The following is a 21,828-nucleotide window of genomic DNA, read 5'->3' as shown; positions in this document are numbered from 1 at the left end:
AGCATCATATTATAAACTGTCCCACCCCTTCCAGTTCACTGGAAACTTTTGAAAGTAAACTCCTTAATATGGCACATTCAGTGCTGATTTACTTAAAGCTAAATGCAGAGACAAAAAGGTAAAATACACTGTTGATTTTATGTGTATATATCTACACAGACACACACACACACACACATAAAGAAAGTCACAGTTTATATATAAGAATGTATCTTTTTATATATATAAGAATATATCCTGATATCATACATTTAGATGTTTTACATAAGATAATTATATTATAAGCTAAAGCAATAAATTCAATATTTCTTAAAAAACAAAAGTATGTTTTTAAAAAGAGCATTTGACAGCTCTTAGTAAGGGATTTATTAGTACAAGTTTTATTAGTCACTTCATCAAGGTTACAGTACACTATATAACTTTAATACATACCACAATTATAAAGTAAGTTTGATTTGTACTGAAAAAAATGCTATTTTAAAATACATACGATTAAATAAACATCCTACATTTAGAGGCTGCACAGCAGTATTACACTGACTGACTGTAAATGCCTGACACTTGAGAGATTAGCTCTGCTGCTTCTTACAGTCAAGGGGGTCAAAATATGCAGCTCAAAGATGAGACCCATCTAAAAGAGGTTTCTTAGAAACAGATTTGTGAATCCCATAAAATGTGTGATTGCCATGAACTCTCCCTATCTGGCAAGTTTTCCATTCAGTGCTCCTCTTTAACCAGTGCCCCGACCAGGAAAGCTTCAAAAGAAAAGGAGTATGTTTGTCTCTTTCTGTCAAAAGAGACTCTCCTACTGAAAGTGCAAGTACTGCTCTAGAGAGGTATAATAAGTGTATGCAGAGCCCAGGCAAAGTCACAGGAGTGTCTGAATGTGTGGGCAACCAGGTCCAAAAAAGATTGAGGTCAGATAAAACAATAACACGAGGACGCCAATGGTACCACTGCAAAAGGAAATCAAAAAGGTGCAAGAAATTGATCTGGGGATGTTCTGTTTGTTTTTATCCAGAAAATCTTCCATGGAAGTAACCCTTTAGTTTCTTCAGGAAGCCACACCAAGTCTTAAAAAAAGAAAAAAGTGATTCAGTCATTCAAAATACAATGATATTCTTGTGTATGTACTTCTATACCCTAGGTTGTATATGTTATCTACTTTTCCTCAGTGAACCAATATGAGGTGGGGCATAAGAACTCCCTTCAGGGATGAGAAGGCTGATTCAGAAAGGTTAAATAATTTTTCTGAGGTCACACAAGTAGTTACAGAGTCAGAATATAATCTTGGGTCTATTTTATTTTCATTCCTGAACTCTTTTTTATGTTACTGAACTGCCTTAAGTAGTGTGAGACTATAATAGAAAACAAACTCACACATTCCCACACATGCATAAATACACACACACACACACATTTACACACAAAACAAACAACTGTGTATACCTACATGTATGTTCTTTCATGCATAGATACATATGCTGTAAAAGTTTTTACTTTAAGATATAAGTAAGTAAGGGATATAGTAGTCATGTGTTTGACCTGGAAACAGATTCAAAAAAAAAAATTATAGACATAGTTTTAACCACATAAATTTTAGAATAAGGTCTGTCAAACTACTGCCCTAGGGCCAAATCAGTCCTATCGCCTGTTTTCTATTGCTCCCAAGCTAAAGATAGTTTACATAGTTTTCAATGGTAGAAGCAAATAAAAAATAATAATATTTCCTGATACATGAGAACAATATGAAATTCAAATTTCCATGTCCATGAATAAAGTTTTATTGGAAGATGGCCATGCTCATTCATTAGGCTTTGGCTCCTGCTGTTTTCAGACAACAAGAGTAGTGCTGACCAGTTGCCACAGAGACCGTCTGGCCTGTAAAGTTTGAAATATTTACTATGCAGCCTCCTGTTTGTGGAGAGACTTCCTCCTTGGCTCTCCAACACACGATCATTACTCTGGTTTACAAGGAAGCACATATCCAAATTAATACTTTTGTCACAGCCAAATACAATATGGCTGGCACTACATGTAGAAGCCTCCTATTCCAATAATGGCAGGAAGAACACCCTGTCCCTGGTTTTACTGCCTTTCAATTCTTTAATCTGTGTGGTATTTTAAATGCCCAATTAGTCTTATAAGTCATTACCAATTTTTTAAAATAAGAGATAATTACCACATACCAAAACAAAACCATAATCTAATTTCTTTAGACCCCAAAATACTATAAAAATAAAATAAAATAAAACCCAACTCATTTGGAAATAGAATTTATCCAAAGGGGAAAATAATGAAGTGCTAAGAATTTTAAACACTTTAATATTAAAACCTAATCCTCAGATATAATTTTATACTATATTTCCCCAAATTGGCTACATTTGGACTAAATGTTTTGCTTGTTTGATTTGACCAAAATAAACATTTAAAATTTTTGTTTTAAGTAAGACATTTGTCCTCTGGCCCAACCAAGATGGTTGATTATTTGAAATGCTATAAATCAGTATAACAGAATCACAGAGCCATGCTGATCTGGAATAATTTTGACACAATTCAGTATTTAATTTTAGATTATTCCTTTTTTAAAAATTGCTTAAAATAAATTCAGTTGATCCTCATTTTTCATGTATTTCATATTTGTGATCTGCCTAAAATTTATTTGTAACCCCCAAATCAATATTTTTAAAACTTTAAATGTCATTTATAGACATGCACAGAGCAACAAAAAAATCTGAGTTGCTCAGTGCACAGGCTCCTGGCAAGGCCAAGCAAGGCAATACTCCTTCTCCTTGTTTTAGCTTCATGTTGTAAAAAACCATCTGTGTTATGGTCTACCTAACTCTGTTTTTCATATTTTTATGCTTTTTATTGGTGATGTTGCATTTTTAAAGTAGTGTCCAGTGTTCTTAAGGGCAAGAGGCTGTGAGGTGCATTATGGAGACAATTTACCTGTAATTCAAGTATGAGTTACAGTGCTGTTGCCTATGGGTTCAATGTTAATGAATTAACAACATAAATTAGAGAAGATATCTTTACACAGAGGTAAACATAAACATGAGTATGCATTGATCGACTGACAAAAACTTTGTGTCTAGAGCCTCACAGGAACCTGATTCATATTTTCCATTGAAGCAATAGTTCAGTAGAGCCAGCCCTTCATGTTTCTGTTCGGTATCCACAGATTCAACCAGGTATGGATCAAATGTATTTGGGGGAAAAAAAAAAAAAAACAGAAAACAAAAACCAAACTGGGTCTATACTGAACAGGTACAGACTTTTTTTCCTTGCCATTGTTTCCTAAACGATACTATATACTTCCCTAAATGATACCATATAACTATTTATATGGCACTGACATTATATTAGGGGTTACAAATAACCTAGAGATAATTTAAATTTTATAAGAGGATATGCATAGGTTATATGCAAATACTATGCCATTTTACGTAAGGGTCTTGAGCATCCACAGATTTCATATGCAGAGGGATCCTAGAACCAATCTCCTGTGGATACCAATACATAACTCTATGTACTAATTCTGTGCGCTCATTGTTTTGACTATCATACATAACTATAGTAAATACTGAGAATCTATGTTATTAGTGTGGTTTGGTTCACTCCAAATCCCCATTTCTCCTTTTTTGTTGTTGTTGTTTTTGTTTTGTTTTCCTGATGGCTCTCTGATATTATTTGTAGCCACGCGATGTGGAATAGACAATCAATATTCATTCAATCCTTCAACTAATAATATCTCAGGAGAGGAGATTCTGCATCCTATAGCCTTTAGAGACTTTGGGGAAAGTCATTTGCTGTCAGATAGGAAACAACTGGTTAAACCACTGACTAGTGCTCTCCTTTGCTCATGAAATGTTGGCTTGAGAGAGGGCTGACATCAGCCTTCCCTCAGATATGTGCCAAAGGTGGAGGGGGGAGCAGTTTAACACTGCAGACCCCCGATCCTCCCTGCTTCAGTGAAGAGCAAAATTAGCTTTCCATGCTGCACTTTCCCTTGTATGTGTGAGCAAAGAAAAGGGATTTGCTTTCCAATACCAATGCTCACCAAGGAAAATGTGCAAGTGGAAGTCATTTGTCAATTCTCTAGAACACAGGGGATTAAGGGGTATGTGTCTATCCTCACGCAGATTACCTGCTAGATCCTTTCCAGTTTTAAGTAAAAAGCAAATGTGGGGCCTACACATTTTTAAAAATGTTATGTTGTTTGTGTTAAAGAAATTAAAAGAAAAATAGAAAGAAATATGGACTATAAAAAAGTTTCTGTGGGGGCTGGGGATGTGGCTCAAGCGATAGCACGCTCCCCGGGCATGCATGCAGCCCGGGTTCGACCCTCAGCAACACATACAAACAAAGATGCTGTGTCTGCCGAAAACTGAAAAATAAATATTAAAAAATTCTCTCACTCTCTCTCTCTCTTTAAAAAAAAAAAGTTTCTGTAATATTAAAGAGCCAAAGCAAAAACCACAAGATTCCTCGAATTAAGAAATCAGGAACAGGGGCTAGGATTGTGACTCAGTGGTGAAGTGCTTGCCTTGCACATGTGAGGCAATGGGTTCAATCCTCAGCCCCACATAAGATAAATAAATAAAATAAAAGTACTATGTTCATCTACAACTAAAAAAAGGTATTTTTAAAAAGCTTTAAAGAAAAAAGAAATCAGGAACAAACACTCAAGTTTCTATTTATATTGATGTTATCAGCCGAAAATATAAAACCCAGTTTTGAAAAGGTAAAGACCCTCAAAGGACAACAAAATTTGTCATGGAGCTAATTACTGATGCTTTATCATGCCTAGTTTTTTCCTTTTTGTGTATGTGTGTACATGTGTGGGCAGGCACCATGATGGGTATAGAAGCCAGGTCTTCACATAAGGTAGGCAAAATCACTACCACTGAGCCACACCTCCAGCCTCCATGCATTCTCTTAAATGATTTTCTGGTTTTGCTACCAATAAGCATGACTTTCCTCATTTGTGTCCCCTTTCCCTTTAGAAAGTGATATTATCATAGCTCATCTACTCCTTCAATAAAACCGAATTCAGAAGAAAATTAAAGTAGAGGAAAAAGTGTAGAAAGTTTAAAGGGACAGTTCTGATAAGCAGGAAGTAGCTGTTCACACAGGTATGAGACTAAACAGAAGGCATACTCATCCTTGATCATCAAATAGTAAGTGCAACCTGAAAATGAAATTTAGAGATGTGGGAAGGTTTTTAAAATGAATAAACAAAACATGGTCTTTGAGGATGAAAAGACTATCACACTTTCCCAGGTGCAGTTCTGAGTCAATAATAAAGTGACAAACTCCTGTGCCCCCAGTGGTTTTTAAAATATAATGCTCATCTTTTCTAAGCACAAAATGCAAAGTTCAGGTGCAATTGCTTAGAATCACTTTCACTTTCTTGCTTGAGAGAGTTACTTATCAAATCCCCCTCTTTTTCCTGTAGTAAGCAATGAAATTGTCCTGCACTTAGAATAAAGGCCCTAACAAGGGAATTTATGGAGTCAAGGCATGTGTTGTTTTTCAACTGGGACATATCAGTATTTCCCAAGTGGACATTAGGGGACACTAGCCTCTGCAAAAGCCCAAATCAATGTACAGACTCCAGCTGGGCACCCACCATGTGTCCCTCCTGGATATTCAGACATGCACCTAAGCTCCGAAACTGACTGCAAAACAAGACTGTTCAACTTTGTCTAAATTGACAAATGACTAGTGTCTCTTTCCACTTGGCCAATGAATACCTCCCAATTCCTTAGATTTGAAGAGCACAACTAGAAAACACTCACTTATTCAGCTCTAAAACGTGATCTCTAAGCAGCAAATGGATGTGGGCCTGCTGCCACTTATTGTGGCCTTATCTGGTTCCTAGTGAAATAAGGGACTGAAGGCAAATACAGCAAAGAAACCAGGCAGCTGTGTGGGGAATAAAAGCTGGAGCTAAATGTGAAGGGATGGGTAAGATCCTGTCATTCCTATTCTCTCAACTCCTCATTTACCAGCAAAACTGTCAGCTGGTAAAGGGTAAATCTTGGTTTAGCCTCCCTGCAACAGGCAGACTCCTTTGTGTCCTGGCTGCACAAAGAATTTAGAGCAGGGCCCAGCTGGAATCCATGCCAAATCTTCTCCCAGGACTCTTCAGTAAATCTAAGGAGTTTGTTTTAACAAGGAGGCTCTAGCGAACCAAGACTCGCCCATTTGATGACTTTATCCTCATGTTCCTCATTGCCAGCCCTCTACCTACAAGGAGATGCCTGACTAAGGGGTTCCTGGAGCCCTGTATGCATTTTTTTTTCTTTACAAAGCCACTATTTATATTAAAAGACTCCTGCCTTCTGAGCCTCTAACTAAGCTGGGAATCAGGAGCAGAGAGAGAGACTGCAAGGGTGAAATTCAGGTGGCTTCTGTGGGTGCATACATGATTAGAGAGAACCCAGAGCAATCGATGGGTGACTCTTTTTGCTTCAGGGGCACCTGAAACATATGAACACAAGAGAGAGGAGAAGGGGAAGCAGAATCAAAATCGAGAACTATGCTTTTTTATCAGTACAATAAAACAAGAGGGTGAATGTGAAACGAAAATATTCTTTAAATGACAGGAAATCAATGTGGATATCCAAGGATGTGGGTGCCCGGAGGCAGGTAGGCACTTTCCCACTGCCACTGATCCCCAGAAGGGCTGATTTAAGAAGTAGCTATTAGGACAAACATTAATTAAGGAATTAAATATGTTTTAAGCACCACATACTTGACAATTTATGTTTTAAGAAATAGTAATTAGCTGTATTCATGCAGGTTATCACTGTGCTCTGTACCTGCCGAATACTATTCCACCAGACAGAATTAAGAGGTACATAAAATGACTGCAGTGCAAGAAGGCTTTGGTCACAGCCAAGAAATGTTTCAAAGCTCTGTAAGTCTTTAACAATCACATTGAAGGAAAGACTATGAAAACAAGAAATGCCCATGAAGACGTACACTCTTCAACAAAAGAACTTGGAACAGCTGTGTCTGATTTGATCAAAAACTTTCCCCAACCTAACAACTATAATGCTCAGATTCTGACTAAGATGAAAAAGGACTCCACATTTCATGGTCAATCCTTGAGTGAGATGTGGACATTCCTGACAGAAGCCCAGGAGGTAGATGGAAATGACAAACACAGCTGTCCCCAGATGTGCCCCTACAGCACTGGCTCTTCAGGATATGGCCCAACAGGTACAGGAAGGTAGAATTCCATGAACCCTCATGAAACCTAACTTTGCAATTTTGTAGGACAGCAGTTCTAGAATATTGAAGCGGGGAGGCGGGGGGTGGTACCAGGGATTGAATCCAAGTTTAAACACTGAACCACATCCCCAGCCCTTTTAAAATATTTTATTTAGAGATATGGTCTCCCTGAATTGCTAAGTTACTCCCTAAATTGCTGAGGCTGGCTTTGAACTCGGGATCATCCTGCCTCAGCCTCTGGAGCCTGGCTCTGGACTACTGTTATGGAAAGAACTTGGATTACTTTGATTCACCCTGTGTTTTACAAAACAATTTGTTGGTTCTCGTTTTCACTTACTACCTTTGGACACTCCACTAAACACATTTAGGAGGTGCCTGCATAGGGAGAAAGCACTCAGCTATTAACTATTTTCCTCTTTCATGTCTCCCACAAATCTTGCCTGTGGCTCAACAAACTGCCATCATTTATTGAAAGGCCAGCATATCACAAACACATTTTTACTTTCATCTTCACACTCTACATGGTCATTATACTTAATCCATAATTAGGAACGGGAGACTCATAAAGTTCAAATCAGTTGTCCAGCCTTGTAAGTCAGCAAGACTTATCCAAATCTGTTTCCGTCCATCCAAAGTGTATCTTCTTTTACTACGCTGTGATGCTGCCCTTAACAGTATTATACTGCGGGATGCCTTTAAATCAGTTTGTATATCCGTTTTAACTCATAACAAATCTACTTACTATGGGTTGTGAATAGCTGGTATACAGTGATAGAACACATGTTTAGCATGTCTCAACTGGGTTCAACCTCCAGTCACACAGAGAAACAATTACAAAAAACAAACTCTCACTCCTTACTAGTGTGAAAACTAGTACTGTAGAAACAAGTACTACATAAATATATTTTAATATACTAACATTTAAGTGTATGTGAACCTTATATTAAATTTTTGCACTCTCCATAATGTACACTGACGTAATAATGTGGAGGTTGTCAAAGGGAAGCTGACTCCCTGTGACCAGAGTGGGTTACTCAAGAGGACCGTCTTCAGATACCAAAGTCCTATTATCTTCAGCTTTCAGGACCAGAAAAGCCAATCAGTATCCTAAGAATGCTTTATTTGGATCCTGGTTTTTATGCCCCAAAGAAAATGTTACGCACATGTATGCATACATGCATAATAACCAAAATTATTTTTATATTTTGAAATTAGAAATAAAATAGTCTCAAACCAAATTCACTTCTTCAAGCTAATACAAAACTCCTTATAGAGAAATCTATGTGAAAAATTATACCATAGCCAATAGGTTCTTGTATAACTCACATTTTAAAAAACATCAGGTGACAAAAGCTATCTCTTTTGTCAGGGTATGCTGACCCCATGGGATGAGGACTGAGTCAGCTGCCCAGGGAAGCTCTTCACCCACCCATACACCTCACCCACAAACCTGACAGTTCATTGTTCTGACTTTTCATCTCAGCCTCTCTAGTTAATCTGACACCTCTGGTTAGGGCTGGATACAGGTTTTAGATGGTGGTTTCCTTTAACTTCATCTCTTTTAATACAGCTTGTCCATCTCATCCCAAATGGAAAACATCGTTCAGGTCTTATATGTCAGTTTGAAGGTCTACGGCTCAGTGTTAAGTTTCCTGCTGACATCTCTCTTGTATCATCTACAATGTGTCATTTGCTAATAGCTGATGATGTTACTAGGGTAATGACTTGGGTTTGTTTACTTGTGCCCAACAGACAAATGAAAATATGTGGGAATTATTGCTCTCACCATGCCTTTAAAACTTCAAAGGTGGGCACATGATGGAACACTTAGGATTAAATGAACAAGGAGTTTTCCAAAGATCCTCATTCTTTAACAATATTGGCTCAGTAGGGGTGCAAAAAGGGGAAACAAATTCTAGCTCTCAACTGTAGCCAATGTCATAGTAAACCAGTGCATTAAAAGGTTTCTGGAGAACTCATTTAAGAAAGGTTTGGGGTTGAGCATTGCTCAGGCCAGAGCAAGCAAACTGAGGCAAAGAAGGGCAAGGACATACTTTCTGATCTTATCTACCAATGTGTCCCACTGGACTCAATTCAGCAGCTGCCTGAGGTGAGGAACAACCTGTAACCTGTTTCAGAAGGCAGAGAGAACATCCCAGAGTGGTATGAGAAGTTTCCTCCAGATGAACCTTATAATCACACTCAGCCTCTGAGCCTGAACCAACATGGAGAAACCTGCTAAAGACTCACATGGCCAACCCCTCTTGCCCCTGCTTGCTTTTAACCATATGAAGGAAGAAGCTTTGTCCCAGAGACTATCTTTGTTAATTATATTACCAATTGGTTACTAGTACATTTCTTATCAGAGGAAGGTATTCATTAAATAGAATATTTTCATTCTTATGGAAGAAATATGTTTTTCTCTTTTTTGTTGCATGAATAAAAACAGTACATGCACACTGGAGAAATTTATGACAGATGACACAAAGGAAAAGAATCAAACCACAGTTTTTCCTCTAGTTAGGGAGAAATCGTGTTTGTATGTATTGATTTCAGAATATATATTTTTAAAAATATTTTTTTAGTTATAGATGAACACAATATCTTTATTTATTTATTTTTTAGAGAGAGAGGATTTTTTAATATTTATTTTTTTAATATTTAGTTTTCGGTGGACATAACATCTTTATTTTATTTTTATGTGGTGCTGAGGTTCGAACCCAATGCCTCATGCATGCAAGGCAAGTACTTACCAATAAGCTACAACCCCAGCCCTCAGGATGTATTTTGATCTTTATCACATATTTTTTAAAATTTAAGAGTACAGTTTAATATGTTGCTTTGTACCTGTTTTATCCATTTAAACACAGGCCTAAATACATTACTAAATGCTTTTCCCTAACATTATTCTTAGTGTTTGCAAAAATGAATTTTTGTATTGAGAGAGCATATATTAACAAATCCTTTATTATTGAAAATGATACTGTTTCTGTTTTTCATTATTATAAATAAACTGCTATGAATATCCTTGTAGTTAATTATTTTCAATCACTCTTCATTATTTTTTCAGGATAAATTCCTAATGTATATTCCTAAAATAAGACATATCTAATTTTTTAACACTCTAAAACTTATTGCCAATGTGCACTTAGAAAACATTTTAACAATTTGCTTGTGTAATAACAGAGTTTTCACTATCTCTTCACTTCTACTGAAGAAACATTTAATTGTAATTTAATAAATACCAAAAATTGCTGTAAGTAAAGGGAAACAAAGATAAACTAAGCAAGAAATTTACAGCCCACTTATTCCCATTATCAACCCCCAGGTAAGGATCTGGAATTGATAGATCGATACTGATCAACACCAAATCTGTAGGATGTATTACTGGGTGCATTTCATGCCCATTCTGAAGACAAGGAGCCCTTGAAAAATCTAGTTTCCTGTCTCTAAGTCTAGCCAAGCACCTTAATTGAACATGAGAAATGATCTGAGACGTATGTTCCAGCTGACTCCTGAATGAGCCAAAGGAATTAAGAAAGAGAACAGCAAAATACCACAATCCTCTTCAGGCTGCCTCTTAGCTGGAAATCAATTGTGTATTCTTGATACCAAGCTATTTGTAAAAGATGCCATGGATAAAAGGTAAAAGCACCTCAAATGCCCACTGTCACTTATTTTTTGCCTTTAGTTGCACAGCAGGATGCTCTTGTGTGACAGCATCCCTGACAGAGGGATGTGACCTTAGATCACTGCTCTTAACTGCCCTGGACTTCCTGCCTGCATTACTTTAAAAGGCAATTCACTCAAAGTGGGCAACATGGTTCTCAAAAGAGTCTCCAAGGGCTGGGGTTGTGGCTCAGTGGTAGAGTGCTGGCCTAGCACATGTGAGGCACTGGGTTCAATCCTCAGCACCATTTGAAATAAATAAATAAAAGTATTGTGTCATCTACAACTAAAAAAAAAAAAAATCTCCAAAATAACAGAACTTGGCAGCAGCCCTCTGTGACAAGGACTTGGTCTCCACATGGCATTTTGTTCCCACTGCTTCCAGGGGTAGAAGAAGGAACCCGCACTTCACAGGCTGACCCCAACAAGGGCTCACTTCTTCATGACTCATCCACTCCTGAGACCCATTCACAGGAGAGCCATCTTCCTTCAGACTCAAGCACTGTCTCCAGGGGTCAACATGGCTAACTCAAGATAGAAAGTAAACTATCCCTGCACATAGCACTGCTTGCCCTACTGAGGGATATTGCTTTGTTTGTGCATAAACAAATGTGAATTGGATTTTTATTCATTTCAAAAAGTCATAAGACATTTGTCATCAAATAGCATGGGTAATAATTACAGTGGTATTTTAAAAGGAACCCATTATTTATTTTACATTCTAATTATATTAACATAAAAACAATTCATATTCTTAGAAATTAGAGGATGCTTCAAAACACGAAATGAAAAGAAAACACATACCTGATAAAAGTTAGGCCAGAATGTACTAATGGCCAGTTCTGCCCTGTTCCATGTACGTGTTGGGTCTCCAGATATATTCCAGATAGGATTTCCCAAAGGTCCGTTATTGACTTTCACATAGACATTGAGTAACCCAGGAGCAGAATTACTCTTGCTGGATACAAAATAGTGAAAGTCAATGCAGTGGGTATCATTTTCCTTAAGCTGAGGTAAGAGTAGGTGAGCTCTCTGCCCCTCAGGTCTCCCAGATGCATTCACCAGCATGAAAGAGCCTGTAGAAACAAAATCAAGGGAGACTTACAATCTGAAACACTACTTTATGATCACCTCTGAGAATCTATCACCATTTACATGGGTTGAATACTGCAATTCCATGTATCTTACTTAAACTTAAAGCCCCAGTTTCTTTCATACCTTTTTATACACCATGTGCTCTTTCCTACTACCAATGTGTTCTCAAGGTCAGTAAATGGAAAATACTCAGGATTTTACTGCAGTTAGTCTTGTAAATAATAGATATGCATGCAGCATAATGTTGGTAGACTTGCTTTGATCAACCTGGTAGTCACTGACCACATTTATACCAACTAAAATTAAATTTCATACTATTAAAATTCAGGGTCTCAGTCACTCCAACCATTTTATATATTCTATGGCCACCTGTGAATACTTCCTACCAGGTTGGGCACAGCAGCACAGATATAAAAAATCCTCATCTTCTTAGAATTTTCTATGAACAGCACTATTCTATAACTGTACCACCATTAGGTAATTTTAACATCCTGAGATGACTTAGAAAGAGACAACAGGTCAGGTGCAGTGGCACACACCTATAATCACAGCTACTCCAGAGACTGAGGAAAGAAGATCACAAATTAGAGACCCTATCTCACAATTAAAAGGGTTGGGAATGTAGCTCAGTGGTAAAGCATCCCTGAGCTCAATCCCAGTAAAAACCAAAAAGAAAAAGAAAAATTAGTATAGTCTGTGGAATCCTACTTTATTGGCCCTATGATACTCCCTAAGGTCCATGTAATATGATCCTTCTGCAGTTCAACACCACCACCCCTCTGTCACTGTTGTAACAGGTGACTTCTTGACAGTGGGGGCATTTGCCCAACAAGGTGTAGAACTGAACACACTGATGCATAATGGCCACCCCAGAAGGCGACCATTCCCAGAAGTCTCCATAAGCTCATGTACTTTGACACTCACAGCACTAACCTGCCAATGAGTTCTTAACAGTTTCCAGATGGATCTATGCTTTCTATATACCCTGGCACTTGAGTGTTCCCTATATCTTGCTTCATCAGGAATGGTGCTTTTAAAACACGGGCTTTATAAACCATATAAAATGTATAAAAGCAAATTATTGTTTAAAAAAAGAAAATAGATCATAAGTCCTATTTCCTTTTAGCAGTAAAGCAAAATAATAATAGTCTAAGGAGGACCTCTACACTTGGAGCATAAAAATGAAAGAAAAAACAAAAACACCACCCAGGTGTTGATGGACTCCAAATATCTACTGGACAAGCAGGCTACTGTCCCAACTGAATATTATTTTTAAAACTACCTCATTGTGAGTCATAGTGGTCAAGGTGGTGTGTGTAAGTATGTTTGTGTGTATATCTGTGTTAGTGCATACTTCCACATAGCTATACACAATATAACATAACCAGACTAGAAAAAGTGTGTAGAATTTTTGGTTATTCACCTGCAGTGATTTCCCTAATAGCAACACAAGATTACCTTTCCCAGAAAAATTATTATAAGGACCAAAAAAAAGGTGATATTCTTTAGTTATTAATAGGCCTTAAACAAATGTACTAACGCCATTGTTAAGGCTGTATGGCTATTATCATTGCACTGGGGTGAGCTAGTTTTAATGCCATTTACATGCATAGGTATGGGGTCACAGAGAGATTAGGAAGCACTTTTCCAGATGATTTTAAGGTGAGTTATTGGCAAAACCATGACTTTGAGTCTCTGAGCTTCCAGCCCATTCCTTACCCTACCACACTTCAATAACCTCACGTGCCATTTAAACATACATTTTAAAAAAGAATCTCTTCACAACAGTAAAGGATAATTATAGTAGCTTTTAAAAAATGGGACAATGATTCCAAAATGAACGTCAGGCCCATTAGAACACAGCTCAAAGGGGAAGGGTTATGTATGGAATGTGTATTTCAGTAATAAGGAAGAACTTTGAAAGATATTTAAGAAATGATTAAGAGCCTGTAGTCCTTGCTACACAGGAGGCTGAGGCAGGAAGATTACTGGGGTCTAGGTATTCAAGGTCAGCCTGAGCAACACAGTGACATCCAGGAAAAGGACAGATGGACAAATGGAAGAAAAGAGAAAGAGAATCACTGAAATGGTTTGGCTGTTACAATTTAAAAGAATTTAAAAGAAGGAGAAGAAAATCTTTGAAAAATACAGGGCTGGCTATCCCCATCACAAATCCAAAGCAGGTTTTTGGTGTTTAACATGAGTTAAAGATTATATTTTACTGCTCTAGGTAAAATGTGAGCTGATTTATTGCACAATCTGTCATCTGGGGCTTTGTGATTTGTGAGGTAGTTACCATGTGCATTCCTACTGTTGGGGTTGTGGCACAACAGGACCTTGAGGCCACATCTGAATCATCAAAACGTATAGTACTACCACTCCATCAAGAGTATGCTTCCATCAATTAAACTTTGGCAACCCTGGGAGACAATCGTGGCAAGCTGCATAGGATGGCAAAAATATGCACTGCCCATATTCAGGAAAAGAGGCTTGAATGAAATTCAGGATGGGAAAACTCTGTTCTCATGCTGCCATACGCTCTTCATGAAATTACCTGGGTGTCCAAAAGTACTGTTTTCCTAGTTTCACAGCCTGTCTTAAAATGCTTAAGCCACTGTGCTCCATTCTACCACAACATTCCCTTCTAGTCAGATTTTTGAGTTATCCAAAGTAGACAGAGAACTTTATGTTTGAAGTCAAAGTAAAATTCAGGTAAAATCCAAGTTATAATTATAGCAGTCCTTTCTCATCTGCCATTTTTGTTTTCCATGTTTCAGTTACCAGTGGTCAACTATGATCCACAAAATTAAAGAAAAGATTTCAAAAATATAAATAATTCAAAAGTTTTAAACTGTGCACCATTCCAAGTAGCTTGATGGAATTTCATGCTGTCTGGCTCATTTCCACCCAGGACATGCAGCATCCACTTGTGCAATGTATACACACTGTACATGCTACTTGCCCATTAGTCATTTAGAGCCATCTAGGTTACCAAAGGGACTACTGAACTATCAAAGTGTTTCTGGGGTTTGGTGCTATCCAAGATGTCAGGTATCCACTGTGGGTCCTTAGAACATGCCCCTGACCTAAAAGGGTAACTATTTAAGTGACCTTAATTTATACAGACATTTCTCCTTTTTTGTCACTGTTTGAGTCGGAATGCAATCTGTTTTACAACAAGGTATGCTTCTGTACTGTAGATTAGCAAACAGGAATGGCTTCCCTAGAACACACAAGTCCCTTGAGTTCATGTGCAATTTTTTGAAAATGTAAAGTCTCTGGGGCATATTTTTCCTCCAATAAAGGGAAATCTTTATCAATCCATGATGGCATTTAAACACTGCTAAGATATCCTGAAGATGTGCTTTCCCTTCCCTTAGACCAAAAGTGACAAGAAAAGTTCCTCAGTGAAGCTGCCCAGGAAACAGGAAGAACAGATAAGGAAACTGAAGCCCCCACTCACTCCCTTCTTCAGTTTGGAAAAAGAGAAAAATTATTAAGGATAAAGAAAAACTTTGGATCATATCTTTAAGTTTGGAAGAATATAGTCTCCATTAGAAGGAAAAGAATTTAAGACCCTCAACAGACAGAAGGAAGGCTCTGCAGACTATAGTTTAGGGTTAAGAACAAGGTCCCTGGGATTCTGCTCAGATGAGCCAGCACTGTAATTAGAGATATCCCTATTTTATTTTTTTTTTAATTTCTCTATCTACAAAGCTGCTTAGGTTTTGAGTTATCCACCCCAATTCAGGTTTCCTCCTGTTCTGTAATGTGTGATTCTGTGAAATTAGCGGGAGGTTTTCTAAGTACATATGTGTGGTATTGGTAGAAACACATATTCTCTGTGCGCTGTTCCTCTTCCACTTGTTCTGACCCTCAGGATGCAACACTGTTCTCTATGGTCCTAGCAAAGGTATCATTCTCCCAAATAGACTGCAAACTAGCCAGTACTGTGATCTCAACACACAGAAGTTTTTAGGGAAAATTCTCCTTTCAGAGCACTTTTCCTTGGGGTTTGCTCCCTGAATGATATTCTTTTTGCTTTGCAGACTCCACTATTAAGGATGAATGTAGACACAGTCCTTAGGACAAAGTTTCCCACAAGACAGAAGTTCAACAAATGCTGATGATCATCATTATGTTGATGTTGGTTCCTCAAACCTTCTAAACACAGGCTTCTCTCCATCATCTGCAATTCTTTGTCATCTATTTCTCTGTTTCTCCCTGTCCACCTCCCAACTCACCTGTTCCTATTCTAGTTCATGGAAGTGGTAGTTTTTAAATTTCCTTTCTTTATAACAGGAATACTAGTATTGCAATATTATAAAACCTTTAGTTTCATCTTGCCCTTGAATTTGGGGGAAAAGGATGATCTTATTGTAGTTTGCAGCTATCAGGACTTAATTCATAGCTTTAAAATACAGAAAGTGACATTTCCACACCCATGAGTGTATCCTGATAGTGCTCGCTGCTATCATCCACTGAGTTTACAAAAGCAAGTGTGAACATTTATGCTTAGCAAAGTCTAGCTGCCCAGACCCTGCAGGAAAGTCACAGTTGTGTAGAAAGGAATTGCAGGAGGGAGGGAAAGGGACTGTTTAATAGTGTGAATTTATTACTGATCTGCTATGAAAGTAAAGTCAACTCACCAACAAATGTTTAAAGAACTAAAGAATTCAAAACATTGATATTCAATTTTAAACCATTAAGTGTGGTTTTTAAACAATATCCCTATATGGCTGAATGTTTAATTTTCATCTTCTACTTCAATGTTTTGACTGCAAGGAGATGCATTTTCAAAGAGTAATTGGGTCTCCCTCTGTAGTTATTTCCTTATCTTAATTTTCTCCCCCTACCAAAAGCACTCCAACCGGGCAAAAAAATAAAAGCAATCATAATTCAAATTAACATTGAAATTCTGTTTGTGTTCAGATAACAAAACACCCTTAAGTCACTAGTACATAAGTAGAGGATATAACATTGCAGGCAAATGAAATGAGCTCCAGTTGATGAAGCCAGCTTCAAAGGAGGCAGTCTTTAGATGCAGACTTCGAAGGTTTTTAAGAATAATTATTTTGGTTCCCCCCGAAGAGGAAAACTCTCTTCTGAGAACATGCAATGCTCGCATTCTCCAATCTTTGGGTGAATTAAATTTAGCTTAATCATATCCATTGGCAAATGCTTTTGATTAGACTATCTTCCATCATTGTTTGTGACAGCAGTAATAACTACATACGATTAGTTATTCCTTTCTACCCCATCATTAAAATTTGCAATGGTGTGGTAGAAGCTCTAGATTTGGAAGCTGAGGAAACTGCATGATTTCTCAGCCTGTGTTTGAGAACTATGCAAACGAAAGAGGAAGCATTTTCTGTTCTATAGCGTGAGTTATTTAATACTTGAGCTGATGGAGAAGCACCATGTTGTAAACTTTAAAGCCATTACAAAATCTACTTTTAAAAGCTTCTTAGTTCTAGCAAAAGCACACTGATCATTGGTCTTTCCTTCCCTTTGGCCATTTTGCCTTCATTTTATCCTTTATGATAATGCCTTTGAATATGTGGATTTAGGATCCAAAAGCTCCATAAAATGTTTACAAGTTCCATCAATGTTAACATACACCTCGACTCTAGTAGATGGGGCCATCTGGGCTTCTTCTGACCTATTCAGAAACAACCAGTTATAACAATTTAGTTCACTAGAGCTGTGCTTCTCAAACCATATATGATGGGGCAGTTTTTTAGACAAATATCCAGTGCATCTCAGAACAGATTTAAGCAAAATGCCACAAACCATGAATTGCTTTTAAAAAAAAATGAAATAAAAACACACAAGACATAAGCCCCAAATTTGTTTTGATTCAGTGAAATGAACAGAAAATTACTCTCAAATTCCTATGAACATTTTCTAAGGATTTGCTGTTCATTTCAGTACTGGTCACAGAGCAGGAACAAACAATGCATGGGCCAGCTTTGACCTGCACACAGCAGCATAGCATTGGCTTCTATCAGAGCAAAACAGTAAGCAGAGAGAACTCTGGTACCCACATACATTGTCCCTCTTAGCTCCCTGGGATTGGCTTGAGTATGCTCCACACATACTAAAATTCTGGATGCTCAAGTCCCTTATACAGAATGGCATAGTATTTGCATATAACCTAAGCCCACACTCCTGTATACTTTACAGCATGTCTAGATTACTTAAAATACCTAATGCAATGCAAATGTAAATAGCCATTATCCTGTAGGGTTCAGGCATAGTGACAAGAAAAAAATGTCTGAATATGCTTAGTACAGGTGTTATGTTTTTCAAATATTTTCAAATACCTTGATTCTCTGGATATGGAGTGGTCTACAGAGGGCCAACTATATACATTTTTCTTCAACGGTAGATGAGTGAAATTTAAAGCGAAAATGGGGGAGGGGATCTGCAGTTTCTTAACACAAAGGTAATTAAAAGAAAAACCCTTTGAATATGAAAGAAAGTTATACAAGAAAAGTAGGAGGCTGTCAGGAAATCAAGTGAACAAAGACAAGACAGATATGATCATGGTGACTGAAAAGGTCTCATTAGACTCTGTGAACAGAAAAGAACTGGCTTCAAGGCCAGGAGGAGATGCAGAGCTTGCAGCAGGCCACAGCCTAAGAAACTGCCACATATATCAGCAGAGCTAGAAGCCATGCACAGTGGTGTGCACCTGGAGTCCAAGCTACCGGGAGGCTTACGCAGGAAGAAGATTGGAGCCCAGGAGTTCTAGGATAGCCTGGGCACACAGTGAGGACACCTCAAAAAAAAATATTTAAGAGAAGAAATGTGCTACCTAGTGCCTAGAGCAAGTGTCCTATATATTTGGCCTCAATAAATCTTCACTACAATTGAAGACGGAAAGGCACAGAGTAAATTTAGCAAAGGGGTCCAGAGAAGTATTTAATAACAGAGCCAGGGGAATTCAAAGCTTTTCCCTTCAAGTTCCAAAGGCAATGCTTTAAACCCAATATTTTCTCAAATATTTTGACTGCAACTCGTAGTACAAAATGTATTGTACATAGTGACCCAGTGTGTGAGTGGAATATCATGTTTCTATATGTAGTTATGCCCACACACATGCAAACACAAAACTTACAGCAAAACAGGTGTCACTGTTTCTGACCATGTGTGTTTGTGCACTACACTCACATTTTCTATTCTCCTCTATTTCATTTTTCAAGATAAATAAATAAATTGATGCTAGCTATAACCCATAATTGACTTCACACTCCATGAATGTTTTACAACTGACTGCAATTCCTCCCCAACAACCAAACCAAAGAGAAATACACTGTGCTCTGCTTCCTCAGAAAGAAAGCTTTTTATTATTTGTCCTTTAAAATTTGATCCCATCCCCCAAGAGTCAAACTGCCAAGTTGTATTCCTCCTCCCACTCCGTCTGCCAGAGCTGGCAAGGCTCCAAAGAACATGTCTCCTCGGATGACAGACTTCATGAAACTAGGAAACTAACTCAGGGAATAAAGCTCAAAGGGAGCAAAGCCTCTGTGGGGAGTGCCACCATAGCTTTACAAACAGTTATTAACACCCATGCCAGCAGCTGAAGCCGTCTCCACAGCCATAGTGATGTCCTGCAGACCAGATGTCATGCATCCTTCTTAAGCTATTGCTGCTTCTGTGCCCTTTTCAAAAATCCACCCTCCTTCAAACATGAAATACTTATTCACAGACACTAGGAAATAAAATGTGAAGAAAAACAATTCTTTCTTCTCCCAAATGATATGTCTCCTTTTCAACTTGCCCTCTCTTCTTGCCACATTCCTGATATGGTGGTGAAACTACAGTAAGACAGCAAAAGGAAGCCCATGGAAAATTCTAACCCACTGCACGACATTCTCACACCTAAAGAGTCCAGTTTGTACACTCACTGGGAAAAGATCTGACAGGTACATCCTGTCAGGGAGATGCTTATAAGTCATGCCGGTTAATACACAGTATTCTACTCTCCTTGAGGGAATTCCACAGCAATCTATGTGCTTAGTATGTTTGGATCTGAAATCACTCCAGAAGGCCCATGATTTAATGGCTTGGTCCCCAGCTTGGGGATATTTAGAAGTATGAAAACTTGAGGTAGAACCTAGAAAGAGGTACTTAGGTCTTTGGGGCAATGGTCACAAAGGAGACGTGAGAATGAGTCTCTTATTCTCTTTTTCTTTGGGCCATGGGGCAAGAAGTTCAGCGTAGTCACATGCTCCCCACCATGATGTACCTAAGGCAATTGGGCCAACAGATTATGGACAGAAAAATCCAAAACTGTGAGTCAGCTGTACGTGGTAGCACACCCCTGTAATCCTAGCAACTCAGGAGGCTGAGGTAGAAGGATTGCAAGATGAAAGCCAGCTTCAGCAACATAGCAAGACCCTGTCTACCAAGAAAAAAAAAAAAGTACTGGGGAAAGTAGCTCAGTGACAAAGAGCCAGTGGATTTCAATCCCCAGTATACCAAATAAATAAATAAATCTGTCATCTTTATAAGTTGATTGTCTCAGGTATTTATCATAGTAATTGAAAGCTGACTAGCACAGTATTCTCAAATAAATAGCATGGCTTATATACCTCAAATGTACATGCAACACTTGCTAAAAGACATTTATATTAAATACCCAAAACATATTCAATTGTCAGATTCACAGCACAACTGAATGCCTATTTATTATTATTCATAAAAGTACTGAGCTGACAGAAATATCTTTCCCCTTACCCAATCACTTTTAACTATGACAGGATTCATCTAAGCACCCAGTTTGTACTAGGCATTTTGAGAATTATAAACAAAACTTGAGCCTATTCCTCCAGCAAGGACTTCACAGCTTAGTTATAAACCTTTAAATGTTTTCTATTCAACACTAAGAAAATTTTAAAAATCACAGAATTAACAAATCATATGCACCAAGGTTGCTGAAATTTACATATAAACATGATAAAGTAGCTATAAAATTTGTGGATTCAGGGTTGTCAACTGATCTTTGAAAGGAGTTTTGAGACAGAGTTATCTGAAGAGACAAAGAAGCTTCTAAGGAGACTCATGGGAAAGGGAAGAACCCCTGAGAATTCCATTTAGAGAAGTACTATGCTCTCCTTTTATAAGAGAAGCAAAGCTTTAATGAGAACTAAATTGTATTATAGTGTGTCATTCAAACAAATGGCTTCAGTAACTTAGCTGGAAAATACTAGGTGTGTGCTTTATAATTTATAAGTAAAAAAACAAACAGAGTAAAGCAAACACAACCTTTTAACTATCTGATGACGCTAATGATTATATCTTAGGAAATGAGCCACAAGTACAACAATCCAAGAGTGACAGGTAGGCTATTTAAAATGTTCTTAAGAGACTGTTTAATTTCCCATACTTCACGCTTTTTATTGATTGACATCTTTACAAATGAGTTCGTTTTTGTTCTAAATCTCAGAATGACACAAGCCATCACAATATAAGCTTCCACTTATTTCTTCCCCAAATTACTGTTGATTCAGAGATCATTTTTCCCCACATGTATATCTAGCGATAATCTACCAGCTAAACTATGACTTGCTTTAAGAAGAAATTATGCAGAGAGCTTCTATAGAAAATGCAAACCAAACTTAAATATTTTAAAAGTACATCATCTTTGACATTCTCAGCCTAATAAATGCCTGCTAGTGGTATTCAAAAGGAGTTAAATCTTCCTTTGTCACATAAAACAGTTCTCCAAAGGACTCTAAGGGTTCTATCAACATCCCTGATTGAAAGCTCCCCATATTCCTGAACAGGAAACCAAAGGACATTTCATTAGCT

At 37.8% G+C, this 21,828-nt stretch overlaps 1 protein-coding gene across 7 annotated transcripts in view; it reads right to left on the bottom strand.

Annotated features, from left to right (window-relative positions):
* Ptprm (protein tyrosine phosphatase receptor type M) overlaps positions 1–21,828 on the bottom strand; it is an 821,378-nt gene that overhangs the window by 530,297 nt on the left and 269,253 nt on the right. For all 7 annotated transcript variants that reach the window (XM_058586457.1, XM_058586454.1, XM_058586456.1 and 4 more), the window contains exon 3: positions 11,719–11,990. In XM_058586457.1, coding sequence (XP_058442440.1) covers positions 11,719–11,990 — 272 coding nt within the window. The remainder of the gene's footprint in view (positions 1–11,718; positions 11,991–21,828) is intronic.

This window comes from Marmota monax, unplaced genomic scaffold (genome assembly GCF_021218885.2).
Source record: "Marmota monax isolate L192 unplaced genomic scaffold, Marmota_monax_Labrador192_F-V1.1 WCK01_AAM20220418_F8-fsc00103, whole genome shotgun sequence".
Lineage (NCBI taxonomy): Eukaryota > Metazoa > Chordata > Mammalia > Rodentia > Sciuridae > Marmota > Marmota monax.
This window is presented reverse-complemented; position numbering and strand designations above follow the sequence as displayed.